This window comes from Musca domestica, unplaced genomic scaffold (assembly GCF_030504385.1).
Source record: "Musca domestica strain aabys unplaced genomic scaffold, Musca_domestica.polishedcontigs.V.1.1 13, whole genome shotgun sequence".
Taxonomy (NCBI): Eukaryota; Metazoa; Arthropoda; class Insecta; order Diptera; family Muscidae; genus Musca; species Musca domestica.
Window position 1 is genome coordinate 9,320,667 of NW_026712172.1, and position 21,350 is coordinate 9,342,016.

The 21,350-nt window shown below is 36.3% G+C and overlaps 2 protein-coding genes and 1 long non-coding RNA gene across 3 annotated transcripts; all 3 read left to right on the forward strand.

Annotated features, from left to right (window-relative positions):
- The first annotated feature begins 380 nt into the window (after window positions 1-380).
- Window positions 381-1,216, forward strand: LOC131800766 (uncharacterized). The gene is made up of 2 exons (XR_009341527.1): window positions 381-733; window positions 796-1,216. It is a non-coding gene; the product is annotated as an uncharacterized LOC131800766 (long non-coding RNA).
- Window positions 1,217-10,169: 8,953 nt separating this feature from the next.
- LOC101894412 (histidine-rich glycoprotein) lies at window positions 10,170-15,567 on the forward strand. The gene is made up of 3 exons (XM_005176601.4): window positions 10,170-10,292; window positions 10,373-10,437; window positions 15,161-15,567. Exons 1-3 carry the CDS (start codon window positions 10,275-10,277, stop codon window positions 15,510-15,512), a joined length of 435 nt encoding a protein of 144 aa, XP_005176658.1. The 5' UTR covers window positions 10,170-10,274; the 3' UTR covers window positions 15,513-15,567.
- Window positions 15,568-16,057: 490 nt separating this feature from the next.
- Window positions 16,058-20,138, forward strand: LOC101894576 (probable ATP-dependent RNA helicase kurz). Its single transcript, XM_005176602.4, has 5 exons — window positions 16,058-16,246; window positions 16,312-16,506; window positions 16,566-19,639; window positions 19,707-19,909; window positions 19,983-20,138. The coding sequence occupies exons 1-5, from the start codon at window positions 16,172-16,174 to the stop codon at window positions 20,066-20,068; spliced, it is 3,633 nt and encodes a 1,210-aa protein (XP_005176659.1). The 5' UTR covers window positions 16,058-16,171; the 3' UTR covers window positions 20,069-20,138.
- The last annotated feature ends 1,212 nt before the right edge of the window (window positions 20,139-21,350 follow it).

Sequence of the window (21,350 nt, forward strand, 5' to 3'; positions counted from 1 at the left end):
AAGACGTAGACGACAAGGGTGGTGCAGCAGAAAGCAATGTAGTCCTTATCATGCGTTGCATCTCACCGAGACCGATCTGTGTTGAATGCGGTTACGACAAACGGAGCAAAACTATTGTTCTGTGGTCTCAATCCCGACTCGGACCAAGAGCAAACCGGAGCAAGCATTCCAGGTAATGTTGCTGGGTTCACGGCCCCTGGTCGGAGAGCTGTTCCTCCGAGTCCATCCGGTGCATGGAACCGGTCATCGCGGGTGTTTAATGTGGTTTGAGGTTCTGGGTATTTCAAGACCAGATGAATAAGCTAAAATGTGGTAATTTGAGTTCCTAACAAAACCTTATGAGCCATAATTATGTTTTTCACATGGAGTAAAGATATACAGGCATGTCACAGAAGTTTTACGAAATCGATTTATTTCACCTTTTCCAAATCGTTACGATTTGCTTTTGCTTCTTCAGCACTCGTACGTTTTGACTATTCCGGAAAAAAAATCATTTCACATTTTTGAAATAAAAATATGGTAACTCCATGAAAAAAAAAAAGTCGTAAACAAATTATTGACAATTAAAAAAGGAGTTTAAATTGTTTTTTATAATATAAACACCAAAAGTAAAAATGCCAGGGGCTTCAATACTTGCTGTAATGGATGAAGAAATAAATCAGCGGTCTACTGAAAAAATTCGTCGCCGGACATTGAGGAACGCATCAGATCCTTTATCTCACTCAAATGCAGAGTAAGGATCCACCAGCAATGAGTTATTTTCAAATTTATTTTAATAATAATTTATTTCTACAGGTTTATAACTTATTATCGGCTAAATAAAGAAGCTTTTGTTTTAGTTTTCTCCCCACCTCAAACGTTCCAATATACCGGCTATTATCCAGCTTGCAACAGCGCTTAGGTTTTTGGCTACGGGTGCATTTCAAGGAGTTATAGGTAGAGATGTGGAGCTAAGCCTTGGGAGAAGTACAGTTTCTACAATTATGTTGAGAGTTATTAATGCAATTGAAGCTGAAATTTGTCCACATTGGATCAAATTAAGAATGTCTTCCGAAGAAAAAAGAAAGTCAGTTGTACATTTCTACACCTTCTTCTTCAACACATATGGCAATAATTCAACAATACAAGTCTGCCGTTCATTTCTGCATATTTTTTTGCGTTTTCATCATGGATTAGAAAAATAATAGATTTTTTGTAAAATAAATTCCAAAAACATGTTCATTCTAAGAGAATTTGGTTAATACAATATTTTCTGTTAAATGTATGTGTCTTCTGTTTATTTTTTACGTTAAAATCACTAAACATTTCAATTTCACCCTGCTTTTTGAAAGTGATATCAAAACGCAAAATTTTTGCGTTTTCCGTTTTTTAGAGAAGCTAAAACCGTTTTCGTTTTCACTCTTGAACGATTTTACATTCTGTGACATGCCTGATAAACATCAATTTAATTTTCTCTCCTCATTACTTCCATCCTCAATTATATATTTTCGTGAAAAACATAAATGAACAGCGGTATACCAATGATATAGCTGAGCATTTAAAAATATCCCTCTGCACGGAAAATCTCATATTACGCAGGGGATGTACCAAATAAAGAATTCTTATTTTATCCCCATTTATATGGGTGATGTATCTATTTGTAAAGTTCTTATAAATTCATATTACACAGCTTATTCGCTTGGGATATGCAAAATCTCAAAATACGTGAGAGGCTAATCTAAAAGCTCAATTAGATAAATTCTTGCAAACAAGGTAGTATATCAGACTTGGAAATTGGTGCCATTACTTTAGAAAAATTATCTCGCAAAATTTTTCATTTGTTTACACTTTCTGGAAAATCGCTTATGTAACGGAAGGGCTAATTTATAATTCTCTTCCCTCGTGGGGGTATAGACTATTTCTTCGGTAAATTTTGCTAAATAGAAACCACATTTTTATATCCTACACCACAAGGTGGTCTTATTATATTATGTCTTTGTGCATTTGTTTGTAACAGGCAAAAGGAAACGAGATAGACCCATAGTTCCTTTTGATGATCTGCATAGAATCACATTCTGAGTCGATTTATGTATGTCCGTCCATCCGTCTGTCCATGTATTTTTGTAAACAAAGTACAGGTCGCATTTATTGCCCGATCCAGATGAAATTTTGCACAGATCATTTGTTTGGCCCAAGGACGAACCCTATTGAAATTGGAGATAATCGGTCAGAATTTAGATATAGCTCCCATATATATCCTCGTCCGATTTGTTTTTTTTTTTGTGCACCAAACCTGTAATATCAGCCCGAATTGTATGGAATTTTGCATATAGACCCAAATTAGACCTGAATAAAAGTATGCCAAATTTGATCGAAATCGGTTCAGATATAGCTATAGCTCCCATATATATTGTTCATCCGATTTGTTATTTTTGTCCTCCGCAGCCGTAATATGCACAAAAATATTTGAGGAAATATATCAAATACAGCTCAGAAATACATTTGCAAAATTTTATCGAGATCGGATCAGATTTGGATATAGCTCCCATATATAACTTCGGCCGATTTACCTTTTATTGTGCACCAAACGTCTAATATTTGTCCAAATGGGATGGAATTTGGCACTTACGACCGAATTGAGTCTAGAAGCTAATATATCAAATTTGGTGAAGATCGGTTCAGATATAGCTATAGCTCCCATATATATTGTTCATCTGATTTGTTGTATTTGTTACCCACAGCCGTAATATGCACTCCGTAACAACGATATTCAGGGAAATATATCAAATACAGTTCAGAAATATCTTTACCAAAATTTATCGAGATCGGTTCAGATTTGTATATAGCTCCCATATATATCTTTATCCGATTTCAAATTAATTGTGCACCAAATGGGCAATACAACTCCGAATTTAAAAGATACAAATGCTTCTGCATATTTAGTCCTTTGAACTTTAAATTATAATTATAATCATAGCGTGTATGATTGAATTCTCCCATAAAAACTTTTAATTGTTTTGTGGAGCTCTACTAAATTGGCAAAGTGGTGTAGGGTATCATAAAGTCGGCCCGCCCGACTTTAAAACCTTCTTTACTGGTTTACATTATATTATGGATACAATTTCATTTTCTTTTCTCGAATATTTGAATTATTTGAACAATTAATCCTCATTCTCTTTCCCTTTCAACTTGTTTTTCAAACTCTAGTGGAGTTTGTGTCTTAAGTCTTTTGTTCTGCAACAGCAATGCCATTAATAACATTTTAACTTTCACTCAATTATTTTCACTGTAGTTTCATTGATGAAAAAATTGTGATTAATAGCGTTCCGGTTACAATTCTATATTTCAATATAAAAATCTAAATAAACTGTATAAAATACCGCCCTAACGATATTTGTAATTTTGGTTATTCTGCATAAATTACCGTCCCACAGATTAGTTTTCCACGACAAATGTTCTAACATTCATTAATTTTCCAAAGACAATATTTGTTTTCTTTTCTGATTTTTTTAAAACTTGAAACACCTTAAGGAAGTTTACATTTTTCATCAGCGTTTGACTCGTGCCTTAGGTGGAATTGAGTTTTGTGCCTTGCCGACTGACCAACCGGTGAATAAATATATTTGTTTAAATAAGACATCATGGGCGATGCGATTTGTACAAATAACGGTTTCGATTTTCTGACAAATTATTTTCAAAAACCTATGAATGGAAAATCACACCTTCTTTTCCCCCCCTCAAAAAAATCTATGTTTGTGTGTGTTTGTTTATTTTGTGGGAATTTCTTTTGTCGCTCCAACAAGTGGTAATTAATTGTGGGCATTGAATAAAGATGTGTTTTTATTTGACTTTCTCACAACGATAAGAAATAGGGAAGACAAGAAAGGAAGAATAAAAATACAAATAGAGTTGATTGCGTCTCTCGTGTCACATGAAAGATTAAATATTCGTATTTCTAATATTCTAATATTCTGATATTCTAAATATTCGTCGTAGATCCCATAAAGTATATACAGTCATGATCGAAGTTGATTTAATGATGTCCTCCCGTCTGTCTATTGAAATCATGATATTGAGATTTGATGAAGAGCTTCGAAAATTGGTACAACATTGTATTGTGTCTAGGATGTTTGGTATTGAAATCCATAATCTCCATAATTAATAAAGCTGCGAAGCAGGAATCCTTTATTAGGTAAGATTAATAGTATACTTTAACTATAAAATATTGCAGTAAAGCTTAATTTCGCATTTCAGTCCTGCCCATACCTATAAAGGCCAAAATTTGTTTAAATTTCTCTTTTTAGCGTTAAGCATTTGGAATTTAATAATACGGAAGCATTTTATATCAAATCAATAAAGAACCATTTGTTATTACAATAATTGAAAATTTAAGAAATAATATAAATAAATGTAGATATTTATAATCAATAAAAAATCCTCTTTGTCAATATATTAGTTATAATTAATTGATTTAATTTAAAAACTAAAAATAAAAATGTTTTGTTATTTTTCCTTCTATAAATTTAAAAGTTTAATTTGATTTGCAAAAAGTTTCATTTCTGTTGCAAAAGGTTTCATTTCCGCTGCAAAAGGTTTCATTCTCGCTGCAAAAAGTTTCATTTAATCTGAAAATACTATATATGCATCGTTCTTTCGCCGATTTGGCTCTAGAACAGTTGGCAAATGAGCCGTTGTTTTATCTCAAAATTGTGTTCAGCGATGAGGTGCATTTTCGGCTTAACGGATTTGTTAATAAGCAAAATTGATACAGGCTCCATTACATCCATAAAAACGCACCGTATGGTGCTATGCAACCATCGACTTTTGCGTGCCATGCAACCATCGACTTTTTGAAATCAAAATTTGGCTTTAATTTCGAGAAGTGGACCTGTCAATTGGCCTCCAAGGTCCTGCGATTTGACTCCTCTCGATTATTTCCTGTGGGGCTACGTGAAGTCACTGGTTTATGCTGATAAACTAGCAACAATTGACGCCTTGGAGGCAGCAGCATTGTTCGTGTTATTCGTGACATACGGCCAGCAGTGCTCGAAAAAGTGGCCAAAAATTGGACGTTCAGAATGCACTTCGTAAAGAACAGTCGCGGTGCCCATATGCCCGAAATTATTTTAAAATATTAATGTCACGTATTGATCTTTCTTTTGTACCTAACTGTCTTAGTCACGCACACATACACACTCAAATTTGACACACGTACGCAAATGACACACAATTATGTCGATGACATGGTTCGCTGTCATCGTCGACATACTGCTTTTTTCGAGAACACCATGCAAATGGTCGAGTCGATCTTGCCTCGATCGAACCTTTAACAGTGCATTGGAAGAAAAATTATAATTTTTGTTTTGAACTTAAAATATTGACCCTAAACCCAACAAAATTAATTGTTTCTTTTTTTTGGAGAAAATCGTTTCGAAAATTTGGAATCTATTTACCCATTTCTGAAAAGGAGTCAAGTAAGTATGTATACAAAATTTAAAACGATTCCGGTGAGTAATGTCGCTAATATCATCAAAATACCGAATATCGGGAGATACAGTTATATGTGGGCCATACAGTACATATAGCGAACTTCAAAAAAGATATTTAAAACAATTCCGGAAAATAATGTAGCTACAATCATCAAGATACCGAATATAGGGAGGTTTTTTGTAGGGTCTAAAATGTATATTTTAAGGTGTTACAAAAGGAATGACAAACTTAATATACCATCCATACTATGGTATGGATAAATTTGTCAAAAGTAAGTTCAATAGTTTAATATAGTTTATCTTATATGAGAGTTTATATTATTCTTCATTTTAAAGAGTTAACAACCGTTTGTGTAGAGTAATATACTGAATATAACTCTTTAAAATATTTCTACTTTTGATAATCTTCTTAGAATGCATGTCCAAATTCTATTATCCTCCTCCACATCATCCATAAAATATAGGACAACAGAAATATTCATTTTTTATTTTTTTTTAAATACAAATAAATTGAACACAATCACTGGGAAACTAGGAATATTATTTTGTTTGTTTGTTTACAACATGGTAAAATTCGTGGTACAATGAATTCAAGGTAGGGCAGAACTTCCATATGATTTCAATTTTTTTATTTTCTTGGCTTAATATGTCATCTTTATTTGTTTATGTATGTGTTTTCCTTTCAATAACAAAAAAATTGTTCAGAAAATATTCAAATTCGGATGTTTTCAAAATGTTTATTTCAACGTGTGCATCGACAAAATCTAGAGTTTTTATAGCGAAATAATCCTTTAGAGATATATAGTACATGATTTTGAAAAGAAGTGTTGACCTTTCATTCAGTTATCGCGTTTTTTAATTATTTATTCAAAATAAATGCAACAAGTTGTTTGATTTTTTATTGTTTTGATACTAATTCTGACATTACAAGCCAAACAGGTTGACCTATATACTTGCAATTTTTTCAAAGTTGACCTACCTTCTCTTCATTGTACCATGCCTCTAAGCATTTTCTGTAATTTGCCCCATCAAATTTCACTGTATAGAAAGCAGGTTCCCATCTCTGATTTGTATATGTACAATGGATTTTTGAATATATATTTTGACAGTGAGATGTTTGCAAATAAATAATTTGAAAAAATATAAACATATGATTGCACGACTTTACCTTCTTGATTCTACCATGATTTACAATTTTTGTTTTTGCAACTGAACTGTCGGTACAGACAGAGCCAGCTGACGTTTGATTATATTTTTTTCTGCTTTTTCGCGTTTAAGTCTGTCATTTTGCCGCTTTTTTGTTTAATTTAGCGATTAATTTTTATACCCTCCACCTTGGAAAGGAGGGTATATTAACTTTGTCATTCCGTTTGTAACATCCCTAAATATTCGTCGTAGACCCCATAATGTATATATATTCATAATCAGCATAAAATTCTAAGACGATTTAACGATATCCGTCTGTTGAAATCGCGATACAGCTCACATTATTTGGCGTAGAGCGTCAAAATTTAGCAGAATAATTTTTATTTTATCTAGGATGGTTGGTATTGAAAATGAAATATATCGATCCACGTTTTGGTATAATCCCCATATAACAGTACCTCCCGATAATCGGTATTTTGATGATTTTTGTCACATTTTTCATGGATTTCTCTCAAAAATTGGTATTTGTAGGGTATCATGAGTTCAAGCTCTTGTGGCGAAACAACGTATGTATAGGTCCACGTTTTGGTATAGACCCCATATAACGGTACCTCCCGATATTCGGTATTTTTATGATATTTGCCATATTGCTCATGGATTTGCCTAAATATAGGTATTTGTAGGCTATAATGGGTTCAAGCTCGTGTGGCGAATCATTGATGGTATAGGTAACGTTTTCGTATAGCCCCCATATAACAGTACCTCCCGATATTCTGTAATTCGATGATTTTTGCCACATTTTTCCACGGATTTGCCAAAAATTGGTATTTGTAAGTCATAATGGGTTCTAGATCCGGTGACGAAACATTGTATGTATAGGTCCACTTTTTGGTATAGCCTCCATATAACGGTACCTCCCGATATTCGATATTTTGATATAAATTAGTACTTGCAGTTCATAATGGGTTCTAGCCCGGTGGCAAAACATTGAATATTTAGTTCCACGTTTTCCTAAAGCGCACATAGAGCAATACCCACCGATATTCGGCATTTAATAATCCTAGTCACATTTACCCACATTATTGTTTCAAATTTAGAATTGTGTAGAAAATTTAATAGATGACAATCCCTGAAGTATAAAATTGTCTATAGATGTTCCCGGTTTGGTTTTTTGATAAGTTTAACTGCATTATACAAACCGTCTTACTGGTATATGAAGTTTAAAGTGAAACGCGCTTGAATTCAGATACTTTTATAGAAAAATGTTTCCTTTACCCTAAGGTGAAGGGTATTGAAAGTTCGACCCGGCGGCACTTAATGTTTTTATACCCTCCACCATACTATGGAGGATATATTAACTTTGTCATTCCGTTTGTAACTCCTCGAAATATACATTTTTGACACCACAAAGTATATATTCTTGATCAGCATATGTCGATTTAGCGTTGTCCGTCCGACTAACCGACTGTGGAAATCACTCTAGCTTCCGAACGAATTGAAGTAGACAGATAAAATTTCACTCAAATATATACTATGTCTGCAGGACTTTTTGTATTGAAAATGGGCCATGCAGGTCCACGTTTTGGTATAGCCCCCATATAGCAATACCTCTCGATATTCGGTATTTTGATGATTTTTGCGACAATATTCATCGGAATTGTTTCAAACTTGGTATTTAACGTTCGTTGTGGATAATACAGCCTACGACAGAAAGTAGTCTGTGCAAGTCCACGTCTTCGTATATCCCCCATATAAAGATACCTCCGGATATTCGGTTCTTTGTTGATTTTAGCGACATTAATCAACGGAATTCTTTCAAATTTGGTATTTGAAGTTTAAAATGAATACTACAGCCTATGACAGAAAATTGTATGTGCAGGTCCACGTCTTCGTATAGCCCCCATATAACGGTAGTGGATACTACAGTCTATGACAGAAAATTGTCTGTGCAGGTCCACGTCTTCGTGTAGCCCCCATATTACGGTATCTCCCGATGTTTTGAATATTTTAGCTACATTATTCACCGATTTTTTTTTGTTAAGTTTCGCATTCGAATATTGTAATGGCTTATGACAGAAGTTACCTATGCAGGCCCGTATCGTCATATAGACCCTAATATAAGGGCTACATTTGGTATTTTTAAGATTTTAACGGAATTTTTAAAAGGATTTTGTTTTTCGAAATTTCCAAATTTGTTCGAAATGGTGGAGGATATTCTAAAAATGGGGCCGAACTTACTGCTTTTTAACTTGTTTTTATTTATATTTGATTCCAATCGCAATTAAGTATTTTGGCATTAAATTTGGCAATCGCTGGTCTTGATGGGGGATCTTACTATGGGGACCGGCTTAGCAGTTGCGTCTGCACTTTGATTAATCATTTGGTTTTTTTTTAATAATTGTTTATTCAATAAAAACTTTTATTACCTCGGTTTGGGATTCTTAAATGTAATTCATTTTTAATATACATTTCCTTCCCAACTTATTTTACTCTAAATTCATTTGAACACGCTTTTATTTTCAATACTCCGAAGATACACACCTACATTATTACAAGCACACGCATCTTCATTTTTTCTCTCCTCCATAATCTATAAACACTCTATTATTTAATATGTTTATGAATTTATTTATTATTTTAACAAACTAGTTTCTTTCGCCTCTTTGCCAATTCTCTGGATCAGTTGGCGGTTGGGGTGTTAAAATATTTGAACAAATACTTGAAAACCAAAATTCCATTTCCGTTGACTGAGTTTTCAAACGCTTCCGTTTTACATTTCATATAAATGGAATTAAAGAAAAGAAGAAGAAGAAAAAACAAAGGTAAATAAAACAAAATCACATTTATGGCTAAAGAAAATCGTTACAAATAAACGGAATGGGAAAATAATGGAGAGCTTAGAGACACTCTACAGCCAGCATTGTTTGTATGAAAATGGCCAAAAGGAAAGAGCTCTTTAGTACCTCAGTGTGACTTTATTTCGCATATAACCACTTTACCACAAAATTCCAGTTGGGGGTGTTTGACAAAACCCATTTATTTTTTATCTTCTTTTTTTCCAACGCCAACGCGAAGCAAATAAAACAAATGAGGTAAATTGCATGCCAACCAAGGAAAAACAACAACAACAACAGTAAGTGCAAATTTAAAAATTGTTACAATTCACTGAATTTTATTTAGACTATACACTTACTCATACACTCATACCAATGCAGAAGCATAATTTTCCACATTTTCCTTTATGGCTGGTGTGTGCTTTGTCTATCGGACGAATGTGAGCCATATTTCTCTAAGGCCTAAAATAAAGCCATACCAGGTCTAAGGAAGTAAAAGATTCACAAAAATATTGGCCAACACCAAAACGCACGTACACACACACACACACAAACATTTGCAATGAAAATGTTGTTCGACTTGTACCAGGGTCTCTGCCATAACTCCATCATGTTATAAAAACTCTTGAGCTATGGCAGATGTACAACATTTCATTTTCGGTTATTAAACGTACAACACCTTAGCTCAGAGGGAGAGAGCGCGTAGAGTGAATACTTGTCATATATACTTCCGGTCTTTTTATTTATAACGGAATAGTTAAAAAAAATCACAAATTTAAATTAAGTTTTATAACTTCCCGTTCTAATCCTCTTTCAATCAAGCGCCATGAACAGTCGACAGTTGGTAAGAATTATTTCCGTTGCAAATCGCAGTGACAGGGTGATTGTGAAAATTGTCTAATTTCTGAATCATTCTGTTTCCAGTGTTTGCATCTATTCTTAATTTTTGGATTGGCCTTGGTACTGTACACGGATAGTGCAGCGGCGGGGTAAGTATTCTATTGGAAGTGGAACGTAAGCGTCAAAATGAAATTGTTCCATGTATGTTTGAAGGTCGGAATACCTAAGACGATTTTTTCTGACATAAATCAACGGCTGGGGTTTTCCAAAAAAAGAACAAAATACTTCAAGGCGACCCTGTTTAAACGATAGTCCGAAATTGAACTAAGTCGATCTATTCTCCTTTGTTCTTTAACGAAAAGGCCAGCCGATGACTTAGGGGGGAAATACATAAAGCGCTTATTTGGCTGGCATTAATCATCGGCTGGCTTCTTCGGAAATGAACAAAGGAGCCTCGGGCAAAAATCGAACTAAGTTAACCTAAAACTCCTTTGTTCCTCTACGAAGAAGCCAGCCAAATAAGGGCTTTATGTGTTCCCACCTCTTATGCATTCCACATTATAACGCGTTTGTACTATTGTCGATTAACCCTCTGGGTTGGTTAAATCCAGAGAGTTGATCTTGTGTGTTTAGATATATCCTTAGTAGGATATAAATGCTGCTCAACTGATGTTTGTTTACGTACAGGGTTGCCCATATTCAACGAACCCATCTGGCAACGCCATAACTTTTGACAGAGATGTCACATCGCTTAATGACGTTTGAAGCGTCAGTCCATGCAGATTTTTGAAATAGTTGAAATTTACATTCAACAGAAGTAACGAGCTTTTAAAACATTAAAAAATGTGAGAACTGCGCCTTCTAAGAACACCATTAAGCGTTTATACGAAAAAATTTCGACTGGTAAGGCACTTTCTAATCCGAAGAGGCCATATAAAAGTCGACCAAGGCGATCGGCCGAGAATATCGCTGCCGTACGAGCCAGTGTTGAGAGGTCCCCAAGAACATCCCAAAAACGCCGTTCTCAGCAGTTGGGCATGGCTCGGTCCACTTTGCAACGGATTATTCGCATTGATTTGCATTTGTTCCCGTACAAAATTCAATTGACGCAAAGAAAGTTGCCTGCGGACAAGCCTCGTCGATTGGAATGGGCCCAAAGAGTCATGGGTCCGTCGAATATGGGCATCTTAAAAAAAAACCATAAAGTGGGTTACAGTAAGTTTATATATATGAGGGTTAACCCACTGGATTTGGCTTTAAATTGTCATTTCCATTACTTTTACTTCAAATAAATCCTCTCAAAGTAGGTTAACCCTCCAAAAAGTTCTAACGTAAATTGGCATAGAGACAATTTAATACGTCAAGGATTGTCAGCTACCAAATCTTCTAAAATACCAAATTTGAAACAATTTCGTTGGTAAATGTGACTAGGATTATCAAAATACCGAATATCGGTGGATATCGTTATATGTGCGCTATAGGAAAACTTGGACCTTAATATTCAATGTTCTGCCAATTTGAACTACAAATACAAATTTTTAGGCAAAACCATTAAAAACAGTTGCAAAAATCATCAAAATCATCCTCCGTAGAAAGTGTTCCGCCACCGGAGCTAAAACCCATTACGAACTACAAATACCAAATCTGTGGAAAAATACGGCAAAAATCATCAATTATAAGACGACTGTACAAAAACGTGGACCAATTCATACAACGTTTCGCCACCAGAGCTAAAACCCATTAGAACTTACAATTAACATTTTTTAGACGAATGCGTGGAAAATTGTGACAAAAATCATCAAATACATCATTTTGACAAATACCAATTTTTGGACAAATCTGTGGAAATATGTGTCAAAAATCATCAAAATACCAAATAGGGGGAGCTACGGTTATATGGGAGCTGTACCAAAACGTGGACCTATACATCCAATGTTTCGCCACAGGATCTAGGATCCATTACAAACTACAAATACCATTTTTTGGACAAATCTATGGGAAAATGTAGCAAAAATCATAAAAATACCGGATATCGGGAGGTACCGTTACCGGGAGGTATAGCAAAACGTGGACCGTTATATACAATGTTCCGTCACTAGAGCTAGAAGCTAGAACCCACTACAAACTACAAATACCAATTTTTGGACAAATCTGTTGGATAATGTGGAAAAAATCATCAAAATTTCGAATATCGGGAGGTACCTTAGGGAATAGGAAAAAACGACGGCAATGCGGCTCTGGCGTTCCTTTATGATATGTCACAAAATATGTCATGCGAAAACTTCAAGCTTCTTATGTACTCCCATCTTTAGAGCTCGTTTAGACCACTAAATCCATAGTAGAAGAATACAGGTAGATGCATCAACGCTTGAGAAAATTTTTAAAATTGTAAAATGTTTTTTTAATAAGTACAGGGTGAGATAAAAATGCAACAAATTAAAACGCCATAATTTTTTTTTTTTTTTTTTTCAAATTTTAGAATAAGTTTCGATTTGTTGGAATTGGTCACCTTTGGCATGAATTATGGCCTTCAAACGGCCAATGAAACCGTCTGCGGTATTTTGGCCCATTCCCGGCGAAGCGCTTGCTTGAGGTGATCGACACTTTGGTATTTTTTAGTGTCAACCTTGCTTTCCAAAATACTCCAGACACAATAGTTCAACGGATTGGTATCCGGAGATTTTGGTGGCCATTGTGCGCTGGAAATGAAACGAGGAACCTCATTTCTTAACCCTTCTTGGGTGGCGCGTGCTAAGTGCGATGGTGCTGAGTCCTTTTGGAATGTCCAAAGTCTGCGGCCAAAATGTTTGCGTGTCCAAGGCTTTAATACACCCTCCAGAATATTTTCGCCATAATATTCGGCATTTATTCTGATGCCACGGTCGATTAATACGAGCGTAGAGCGACCATCGGCTGTTATGGCGGCCCACACCATCACCATGGCCGGCGCTTGAGTTCTGGTGGCCAACCTAAGGTGCACATTTTCAGCCGTCCTCTTTGGCAAGTAAACACGATCATTTTGTTTGTTTAGAAACTGCTGGACAACGAATGTTTTCCCATCAGAGGAAACCAAATTTGGCAGTTCACCACTTCCGGCCAAGCGAAGATACTCTTCAGCTCTTTTGAGTCTATTTTCCTTCTGTTCTTGCACTTTCTCGAATTTCAATGGCATTGTCCCGAGCTCACTTTTCAATATTTGCCGAATGGAATATTGCGATATGTTCAGCTCACGAACCATTTTTCGGCCACTGCGACGCGGGTTCCGATCAAGTCGCTTCTTTACTTTTCAAACCATTTCCGCTGATGTTGCTGTTTTCATGAGTCCACTTCCTTGACGTCGGGCTACACTACCAGTAACACGGTAACCAGCGATGGCACGAAACACAAAAGATTTATTCACATTTAAATGCTGGAGTGCTCTAACGATAGCCACTTGTGGTTTTCCAGCTAAATATAAAGAAATCGCACTATCGCGCTTGAATTCCATCACGAATAACTTTTTTTCTGGAAAATTCTTACCAAATTGCTTTTGTTCGCTTGTAGTGAGCTATATTTGGAATAATTTTAGCAGTTTTCTGATGAGTGGCTTAGAAATGACAGCAGTCTGAATTTGGTTGCAGGTTTTTTTCATCGCACCCTGTATATATGAGACCTATAGCTATATCTTAGGCGATTTTCACAAAATTTGATACAAGTTCTTCCAGGCTTCCATTCAATTAAGGCTTATATTAACCTGTAGCAGTATTTGATATATTTCCCGGATTTAATTGTTGCGGACTGCATATTATGGCTGTGTATAATAAGTCGGATGTACAATATACATGGGAGCTATATCTGAACCGATTTCCACCTAAATTCGACGTACTTATTTCTAGGCTCAATTTGGTCGAATGTGCCAAATTTCATCCAATTTGGAAAAATATTACACATTTGGTGCACAATAAAAGCAAATCGGAAACGAAAATATATATGGGAGCTATATCTAAATTTTGAACAATTATCGATGATTTGTACAAAGTTTCATCTCGAATTATCTCGACTCAGAATCTCAATAAAAACTATGGGTCTAACTCGCTTCCATGGTAAAATGAAGAAGGTAAAGTCATTTCAAATAAGCATATCCATCTCTGCATTTTCTGTAAATGACCTTGTCAAATTTCTTTGAATAAATAAGAGGCTCCCATCTTTGATTTCTGTGTATACAATGAATTTATAATTATAAATTTTGACAATGAGATGCTGTCAAATGAATTATTTTGAAAAAAATTTAAACATATGATTGTATGACTTTACCTTACCTTAATTCTACCATGCGCGCTTCCTTCTCTATGTTGCAAACAAATGCTTAAAGCCATAATACCCTGACCACAGTGTGATGTAGGGTATAAAAAAGAAAGCAGGTAGAACGTAATCAGAATAATGCAATAGTGAAGTAATCTCTGTTTTTCAATGTTGGCAACTCTTTTGAGATGACAAACTAAACAAGAAGATGAGTTACAACAACTAATTAGCTAATGTGACAAAAGAAACAGGATAAAGAGGGAAATGAAAAACTACACAATTTGAAAATTGATATTAGTTTAAACACAAAACAAGTTTTAAATCACTACACCAATTATCACACTATAATTTGCAGAATCAATATTAAACACTTTTAGACACTTTTTGTCAAATTAATTAATTTAATAAAAGATATAATAAATATTTTTTTCAAGAGCACGGAGCACCACAATTTTTTGACACTAATCACAACAGGGTTGCCAACAGATCTCAATAAGAAAAATATATCTTTTCTCTGATTTCATAACTGCCGAAAACTAATAGAATCCACTTGATTTTCTAAAATTCAATATCTCCATTCCTCTTATCTAGATCCCATGCAAAAAAGAAGAAAATCACCATCCATGTGCCCGTCCATAAGAAGATCGAAAAACACACGCACACCATTGTGAAACACATCCACCATCATCACAAACCGATTGTCCTGAAAGAGGAAAAGAAAATCATTGAAGAGCATCATCCGATCATCAAAAAGGAGCATGTCTCCCATGAACATCATCACCACCATGAGGCGAAACACGATCATCAGCATGATCACAAGCATGCCGAGTTTGCCGCCAACGAGTACGACGACGAAGAGGAGCATGTCCACCATCATCACAGCTATGAACATAAATCGACGCACAACGAAGAAGTCGATGATGATTTCATGGAGAGGCATTAACCCCGGGCGTATTGTATAGTATATTTATGTGTGTATGTATTTAGAAAATTGCAATAAGAGATTATGTAAAATAAAATAATTAAAATTATAAAATAAGTAAAGATATGCATAAGGATAAAAATAAAAGAACTTAGAAATTAAGAAAATGATTGAATAATTTATTACAAATGAAAAACCAGACGGTCGCAAAAAATTGTCGTAGTTTTGAGCCATGGATACATGTTTCTCAACAATGTTAACAAATTTGAATAATTTTTCATAAACAAATTTGGATTCTGGAAATTGTTTGACAGTTCATTGTACCAGCAACTGTCTGTCTGTATTATTTTTATCATTGTAAAATTTATCGAGCTATCAACCAGACCTAAATTAAATTAAAAAATCTAGAATGCAAACACTATTTGTATGATAATTTAACGGTAAAGTCTACGTTACGTCTCATCAAAAACCACTGTTTTATTTCATCCATTTGTTGCATTCTATTGCTCGTATACACCCTGTTACAAACAGCTGTTGTCGATAATACAGTTGCGCAACAACAACATGTGTTTTGTTTACAAAATAACGTGAACAGAGCGCCAGCAGAGACAGCAAAGAAAAACGTGCATGCAGACAAATTCAGTAAATACTTCGAAATTGTTTAAAAAATCTGAGAAAAAATGGGTAAAAAGGTCTATAATGCCAAGGCGCGGCAGCAGAAAGAAATAATTGTCGATAATTCGGCATTGAAAAATGTAAGTTTGATGAAGAAAATAAAGAAATCATAAATTAATTAATTTGTTCTTGATTCACGTTGCAGGTCAAGCTAGAGCTTTCCGAAATTGAAGGTGGCTCCACAGGAGCTGGCTATGACGAGGCAAATGCCTTGGTCCTGCCCTCACAAAAACGGGCGACCAAAGTGAAAGTGGAACACAAGCAAAATGTAAAGATTCTGAGTAAAAAGCAAAGAAAGCATTTGCAGGCGATTGTGGACAAGAAAAAGAAGAAGGAGGGGGTAAGTGTGACAAATTAAAAACAGAAGATGTTACTTTTAAAAATTGTATTTTCTTTTAGCGTGCCGATCTTTTGGAAGCCTTGGCCAAGGTCCAAGTACCAGAGACTGAACTCAAGCAATACACATCCATTAGTCAAGTACAAACGGTGGGTGTTAAGAAACTGGACACTCTGGAAGAGATAATGGCCAAGAAATTGCAAAGGCAAAAGGCAACCCAAGTGGCAGAGGGTTCAAAGATTAGTTCCATAAAAGGTGCAGCTAAACGCAAACTTCTTAGCGAAGAAGTCGAAGACATTGAGGCCAAGAAACGTAATCCCAATTATGTGGGCATGGATGAGAGCAGCAGTGACGAAGATGATGATGACGATGAGAACGATAGCAAGGAACAAATGGATACTAAGGAAGCACCAGCTAAGGAAACTCCCAAAGAAGAGACCACAAAAATAGAAGCAAACAAAGCACAAGAGAAAGATGCAAAAACTCTTCCAAAAGATCCTTCAGAAACTAAGAAAATTGAGGAATTTAAAAAACCTGAAGCACCACTGCGTTCGACTGTCTATGTACCCGTTCATCGTGATCCAGAAATTCAGGCAGCACGTTTAAAACTACCCATCCTGGCTGAAGAACAACAAGTTATGGAAGTTATCAATGAGAATAACATTATTATTGTTGCTGGTGAAACTGGTTCCGGTAAGACCACACAAATCCCCCAATTTCTGTACGAAGCTGGCTATTGTGAAAATGGCAAACTTATTGGCATCACAGAACCACGACGAGTGGCTGCCATTGCCATGTCCAAACGTGTTGCTACCGAAATGAATCTAAGCGAAAAGGAGGTGTCGTATCTCATACGTTTCGAGGGTAATGTTACGCCAGAAACTAAAATCAAATTCATGACTGATGGTGTTCTGTTGAAGGAAATCGAATCGGACTTTCTGCTGAAAAACTATTCAGTTATTATTTTGGATGAGGCTCACGAAAGAAGTGCTTATACCGATATTTTAGTGGGTCTTCTGTCACGCATTGTGCCTTTGCGTTTGAAAAGAGGTGGTAATCCTCTGAAATTGATTATCATGTCTGCCACATTGAGAGTGGAAGATTTCACCGGCAATGCAAGGTTATTTAAAACCCCACCACCTTTACTGAAAGTGGAGGCCCGACAGTATCCTGTCACTGTACATTTTCAAAAACATACTCCGGAAAACTATGTGGAGGAGGCATATCGCAAGACAGTAAAAATACATTCTCAGCTTCCTGAAGGAGGTATTTTAATTTTCCTCACGGGCCAGCAGGAAGTTAATCAATTGGTACGCAAGTTGAGAAGAACATTTCCATATAATCCAGATGGGAGTAAGCAGAAACCTAAAGCCATCGAAACTAAAAAGGAGGAAGGCAAAGCTGACAAAGAAGACGAAGAAATGCCATCGACAAAGCCTCATGATTCCGACGATGAATTCGATATGAAACGTGCCATACGCAATGTTCGCAAATCCAAGAAAAAATTCCTAACCCAACTGGCTCTACCCAAAATTAATTTGGATGATTACAAGCTACCCGGCGATGACACAGAAGCAGATCTCTTGGAAGACGAGGTAGGGGAGGAGAATCACCAAGAAGGCGATTTAGATGATGACGATGATGATGGAACCACACAACAACTGGATGAAGGTACGGCTGCAGCCACCACCAAACAACCATTGTGGGTTTTGCCGCTGTACTCCCTACTATCTACCGAAAAACAAAATCGTATTTTTCAACCTCCACCAGAGGGTTGTCGTCTTTGTATAGTCAGTACAAATGTGGCCGAAACCTCACTTACCATACCCAATATTAAATATGTGGTAGATAGTGGCAAACAAAAGACACGCTTGTATGACAAGATTACAGGTGTTAGTGCCTTTGTTGTGACCTATACCTCGAAGGCCTCTGCCGATCAGAGAGCCGGACGTGCTGGTCGTGTCAGTGCCGGTCACTGTTACCGACTGTATTCTAGTGCCGTGTACAACAATGAATTTGAGGATTTCTCATTGCCCGACATACAGAAGAAGCCCGTGGACGATTTAATGCTGCAAATGCGTTGTATGGGCATTGATCGTGTCATTAATTTCCCCTTCCCCTCACCACCTGATGCTGTGCAATTAAAAGCTGCCGAGCAGCGTTTGATAATTTTAGGCGCCCTGGAAAAGGTTGCCGATGCCCAGAGTTCCAAAGATGTACCACCAATTGTAACGCGGTTGGGTCACACTATATCTCGTTTTCCTGTAGCTCCACGCTTTGGCAAAATGTTGGCTCTTTCCCATCAACAAGATTTACTGCCATACACAGTGTGTTTGGTAGCTGCTTTGTCTGTGCAAGAGGTTCTGGTCGAAGTCAACTTCGACAAGGAAAAAGAGGATGGTTCTGCAGCCATCAATAGATGGCAAAAGAAACGCCAGTCTTGGGCTGCCACGGGAAATTATCAACTTTTGGGAGATCCCATGGTTCTCTTAAGGGCTGTGGGTGCCGCCGAATATGCCGGATCCAAGGGAGAGTTAGTTAAATTTTGTGCCGACAACGGTCTACGTCACAAGGCAATTTCCGAAGTACGCAAGCTACGCGTACAACTTACCAATGAAATCAATTTATCCATTTCCTCAGTGAATTTGTGTGTAGATCCATCTATGCCACCGCCCACAGATGCCCAGGCAAGATTTTTACGGCAGATACTTCTCTCCGGCATGGGTGACAAGGTAGCCCGCAAGGTTTCACTGGAAGATATAAGCGATAAGGAAGAAAAACGTCGTTTGAAATATGCCTACAATTGTATGGATATGGAAGAACCAGTTTTCATGCATTCCTCTTCGGTGTTGAAACAAAAACTACCCGAATGGGTTATCTATCAGGAGGCATATGAAATACAAAACGGAGACAGTACAAAAATGTTTATAAGAGGCATAACGGTAATAGAACCCGAATGGTTGTTGATTTATGTGCCACTGCTATGTAACATCAAGGCCATTAAAGAAGATCCTTTGCCACGTTACAAACCGGAAGATGGTAAAATCTATTGTTATGTTGATGCCACGTTCGGTAAGGCTGGTTGGGATTTGCCTTTGACCGAAATAGAAATGCCCATGGAGGAGAAAGCTTTTTGGTAAGAAATTCAAAATAAATGAATTTTTAAATAAAATTATATTTGTTTTTTTTTTTTATGTTTTCAGCTACTTTGCCATGTTCCTGCTGGATGGTCAAGTGTGTCCTCAACTTTTACCGTTTAAAAGCAAACTGAAATCAACTCCCTCCGCAATGATTAAAAGTTGGTCCAATTTGAATGATGCCCTGCTGAAATTTAAACGTTGCCTTATTGTCAAACAAATCAATAACCGGCAAAAGCTTTTCGCTGAATGGGAGACAAATCCAAACTGTGAGTTTATTTTTGATTTGAAATTTGAAAAAAAATTATATTTTGAGTTGTATTTTTTTTTATATTGTTTCAGTTTTGCTCCATGAATATCAAAATATTTTGTATGATGTTTCCCTGTCGGAATTGATGCCAATATGGCCACCAAATAAATTAGAATAATTTTTTCTTCTTCTTTATCATTAATTTAAAAAAATAAAAGTGGCCATGGGTTTTTTCCTATGCCAGAAAAAATGGACTCCATTTGAATTGTTGAAGTTATTTGAAGTGAACTATTAAAAAGTAAAAAACCATTATTTTTAAAGAAATGAAACAATTTGTGATCGCATAAAAGGAAAGTAAAAACGAAGCTGCGGCTTTTCAAAACTGAACCTCAGTTAGATAAGTGTAAGTTTGAGAAACGGCAAACGTTTCAGCTCGGTATTAAGAATCCTTTACATTAATCCAAAACATGTCCGCAAGATAATTTTGTCGATTTTGGAGGACCCACCTTAGTATTCTGATGCTGATTCTTTTTTTAACCGAAACATAGATCGACGAGTTTGAATTTTTATTTAATGCAAGTGTTGAGTATGAATAATGTCATGTAAATATCCTTTCCTGGGGCTGGAATGAAAAATATTTTCTTTATAGATTTTTTGACATTTCTTGCCTTGAATAAGAAATAATTTGTCCGATAAAGACAGAGAATCAGAGTTTTTATAAGCCCTTTTCATGGCCTATATACAGAGTGAGATGAAAAAAACTGCTGACATTTCTAAGCCCCTCGTCCGACAGCTGTTAAAATTATTCCAGTGAAGCGACAAAAGCATTTTGGTGAGAATTTCCCAGAAAAAAAGTTATTCGTGATGGAATTCAAGCGTGATAGTGTGATTTCTTTATATTTGGCTGGAAAACCACAAGTGGCTATCGTTAGAGCACTCTAGCATTTAAATGTGAATAAATCTTTTGTGTCTCGTACCATCGCTCGTTGCCCTAATACTGGCAGCGTAGCCCGACGTCAAAGAAATGTACGGAAGACGGAAGAAAACAGCAACATCTGCAGAAATGGTTCGAAAAGTAAAGAAGCGTCTTGATCGAAACCCGCGTCGCTGTGGCCGAAAAATGGCTCATGAGGTGAACATATCACAATATTCCATTTGTCAAATATTGGGGTAAAGCCATCGAAATTCCACAAAGAGCAAGAATATACACCGCAACCGAAAGAAAATAGACTCAAAAGAGCTAAAGAGTTACTTCGCTTGGCCGAAAGTGGTGAACTGTCGAATTTGGTTTTCACCGATGACAAAACATTCGTTGTCCAGCAGTTTGTAAACAAACAAAATTATCGTGTTTACTTGCCAAAGAGGTCAGCTGAAAATGTGCATCTTCGACTAGCCACCAGAACTCAAGCGCCGGCCATGGAAATTGTGTGGGCCGCCATAACAGCCGATGGTCGCTCCAG

Excerpts from the sequence above, each read along its gene's own strand:
- LOC101894412 (XM_005176601.4), top strand. Across the intron at positions 10,438-15,160 it reads ACGGATAGTGCAGCGGCGGG|ATCCCATGCAAAAAAGAAGA; the intron begins GTAAGTATTCTA and ends CCTCTTATCTAG.
- LOC101894576 (XM_005176602.4), top strand. The coding sequence starts at position 16,172 with ATGGGTAAAAAGGTCTATAATGCCAAGGCGCGGCAGCAGAAAGAAATA. Across the intron at positions 16,247-16,311 it reads ATAATTCGGCATTGAAAAAT|GTCAAGCTAGAGCTTTCCGA; the intron begins GTAAGTTTGATG and ends TTCACGTTGCAG. Across the intron at positions 16,507-16,565 it reads AGAAAAAGAAGAAGGAGGGG|CGTGCCGATCTTTTGGAAGC; the intron begins GTAAGTGTGACA and ends ATTTTCTTTTAG.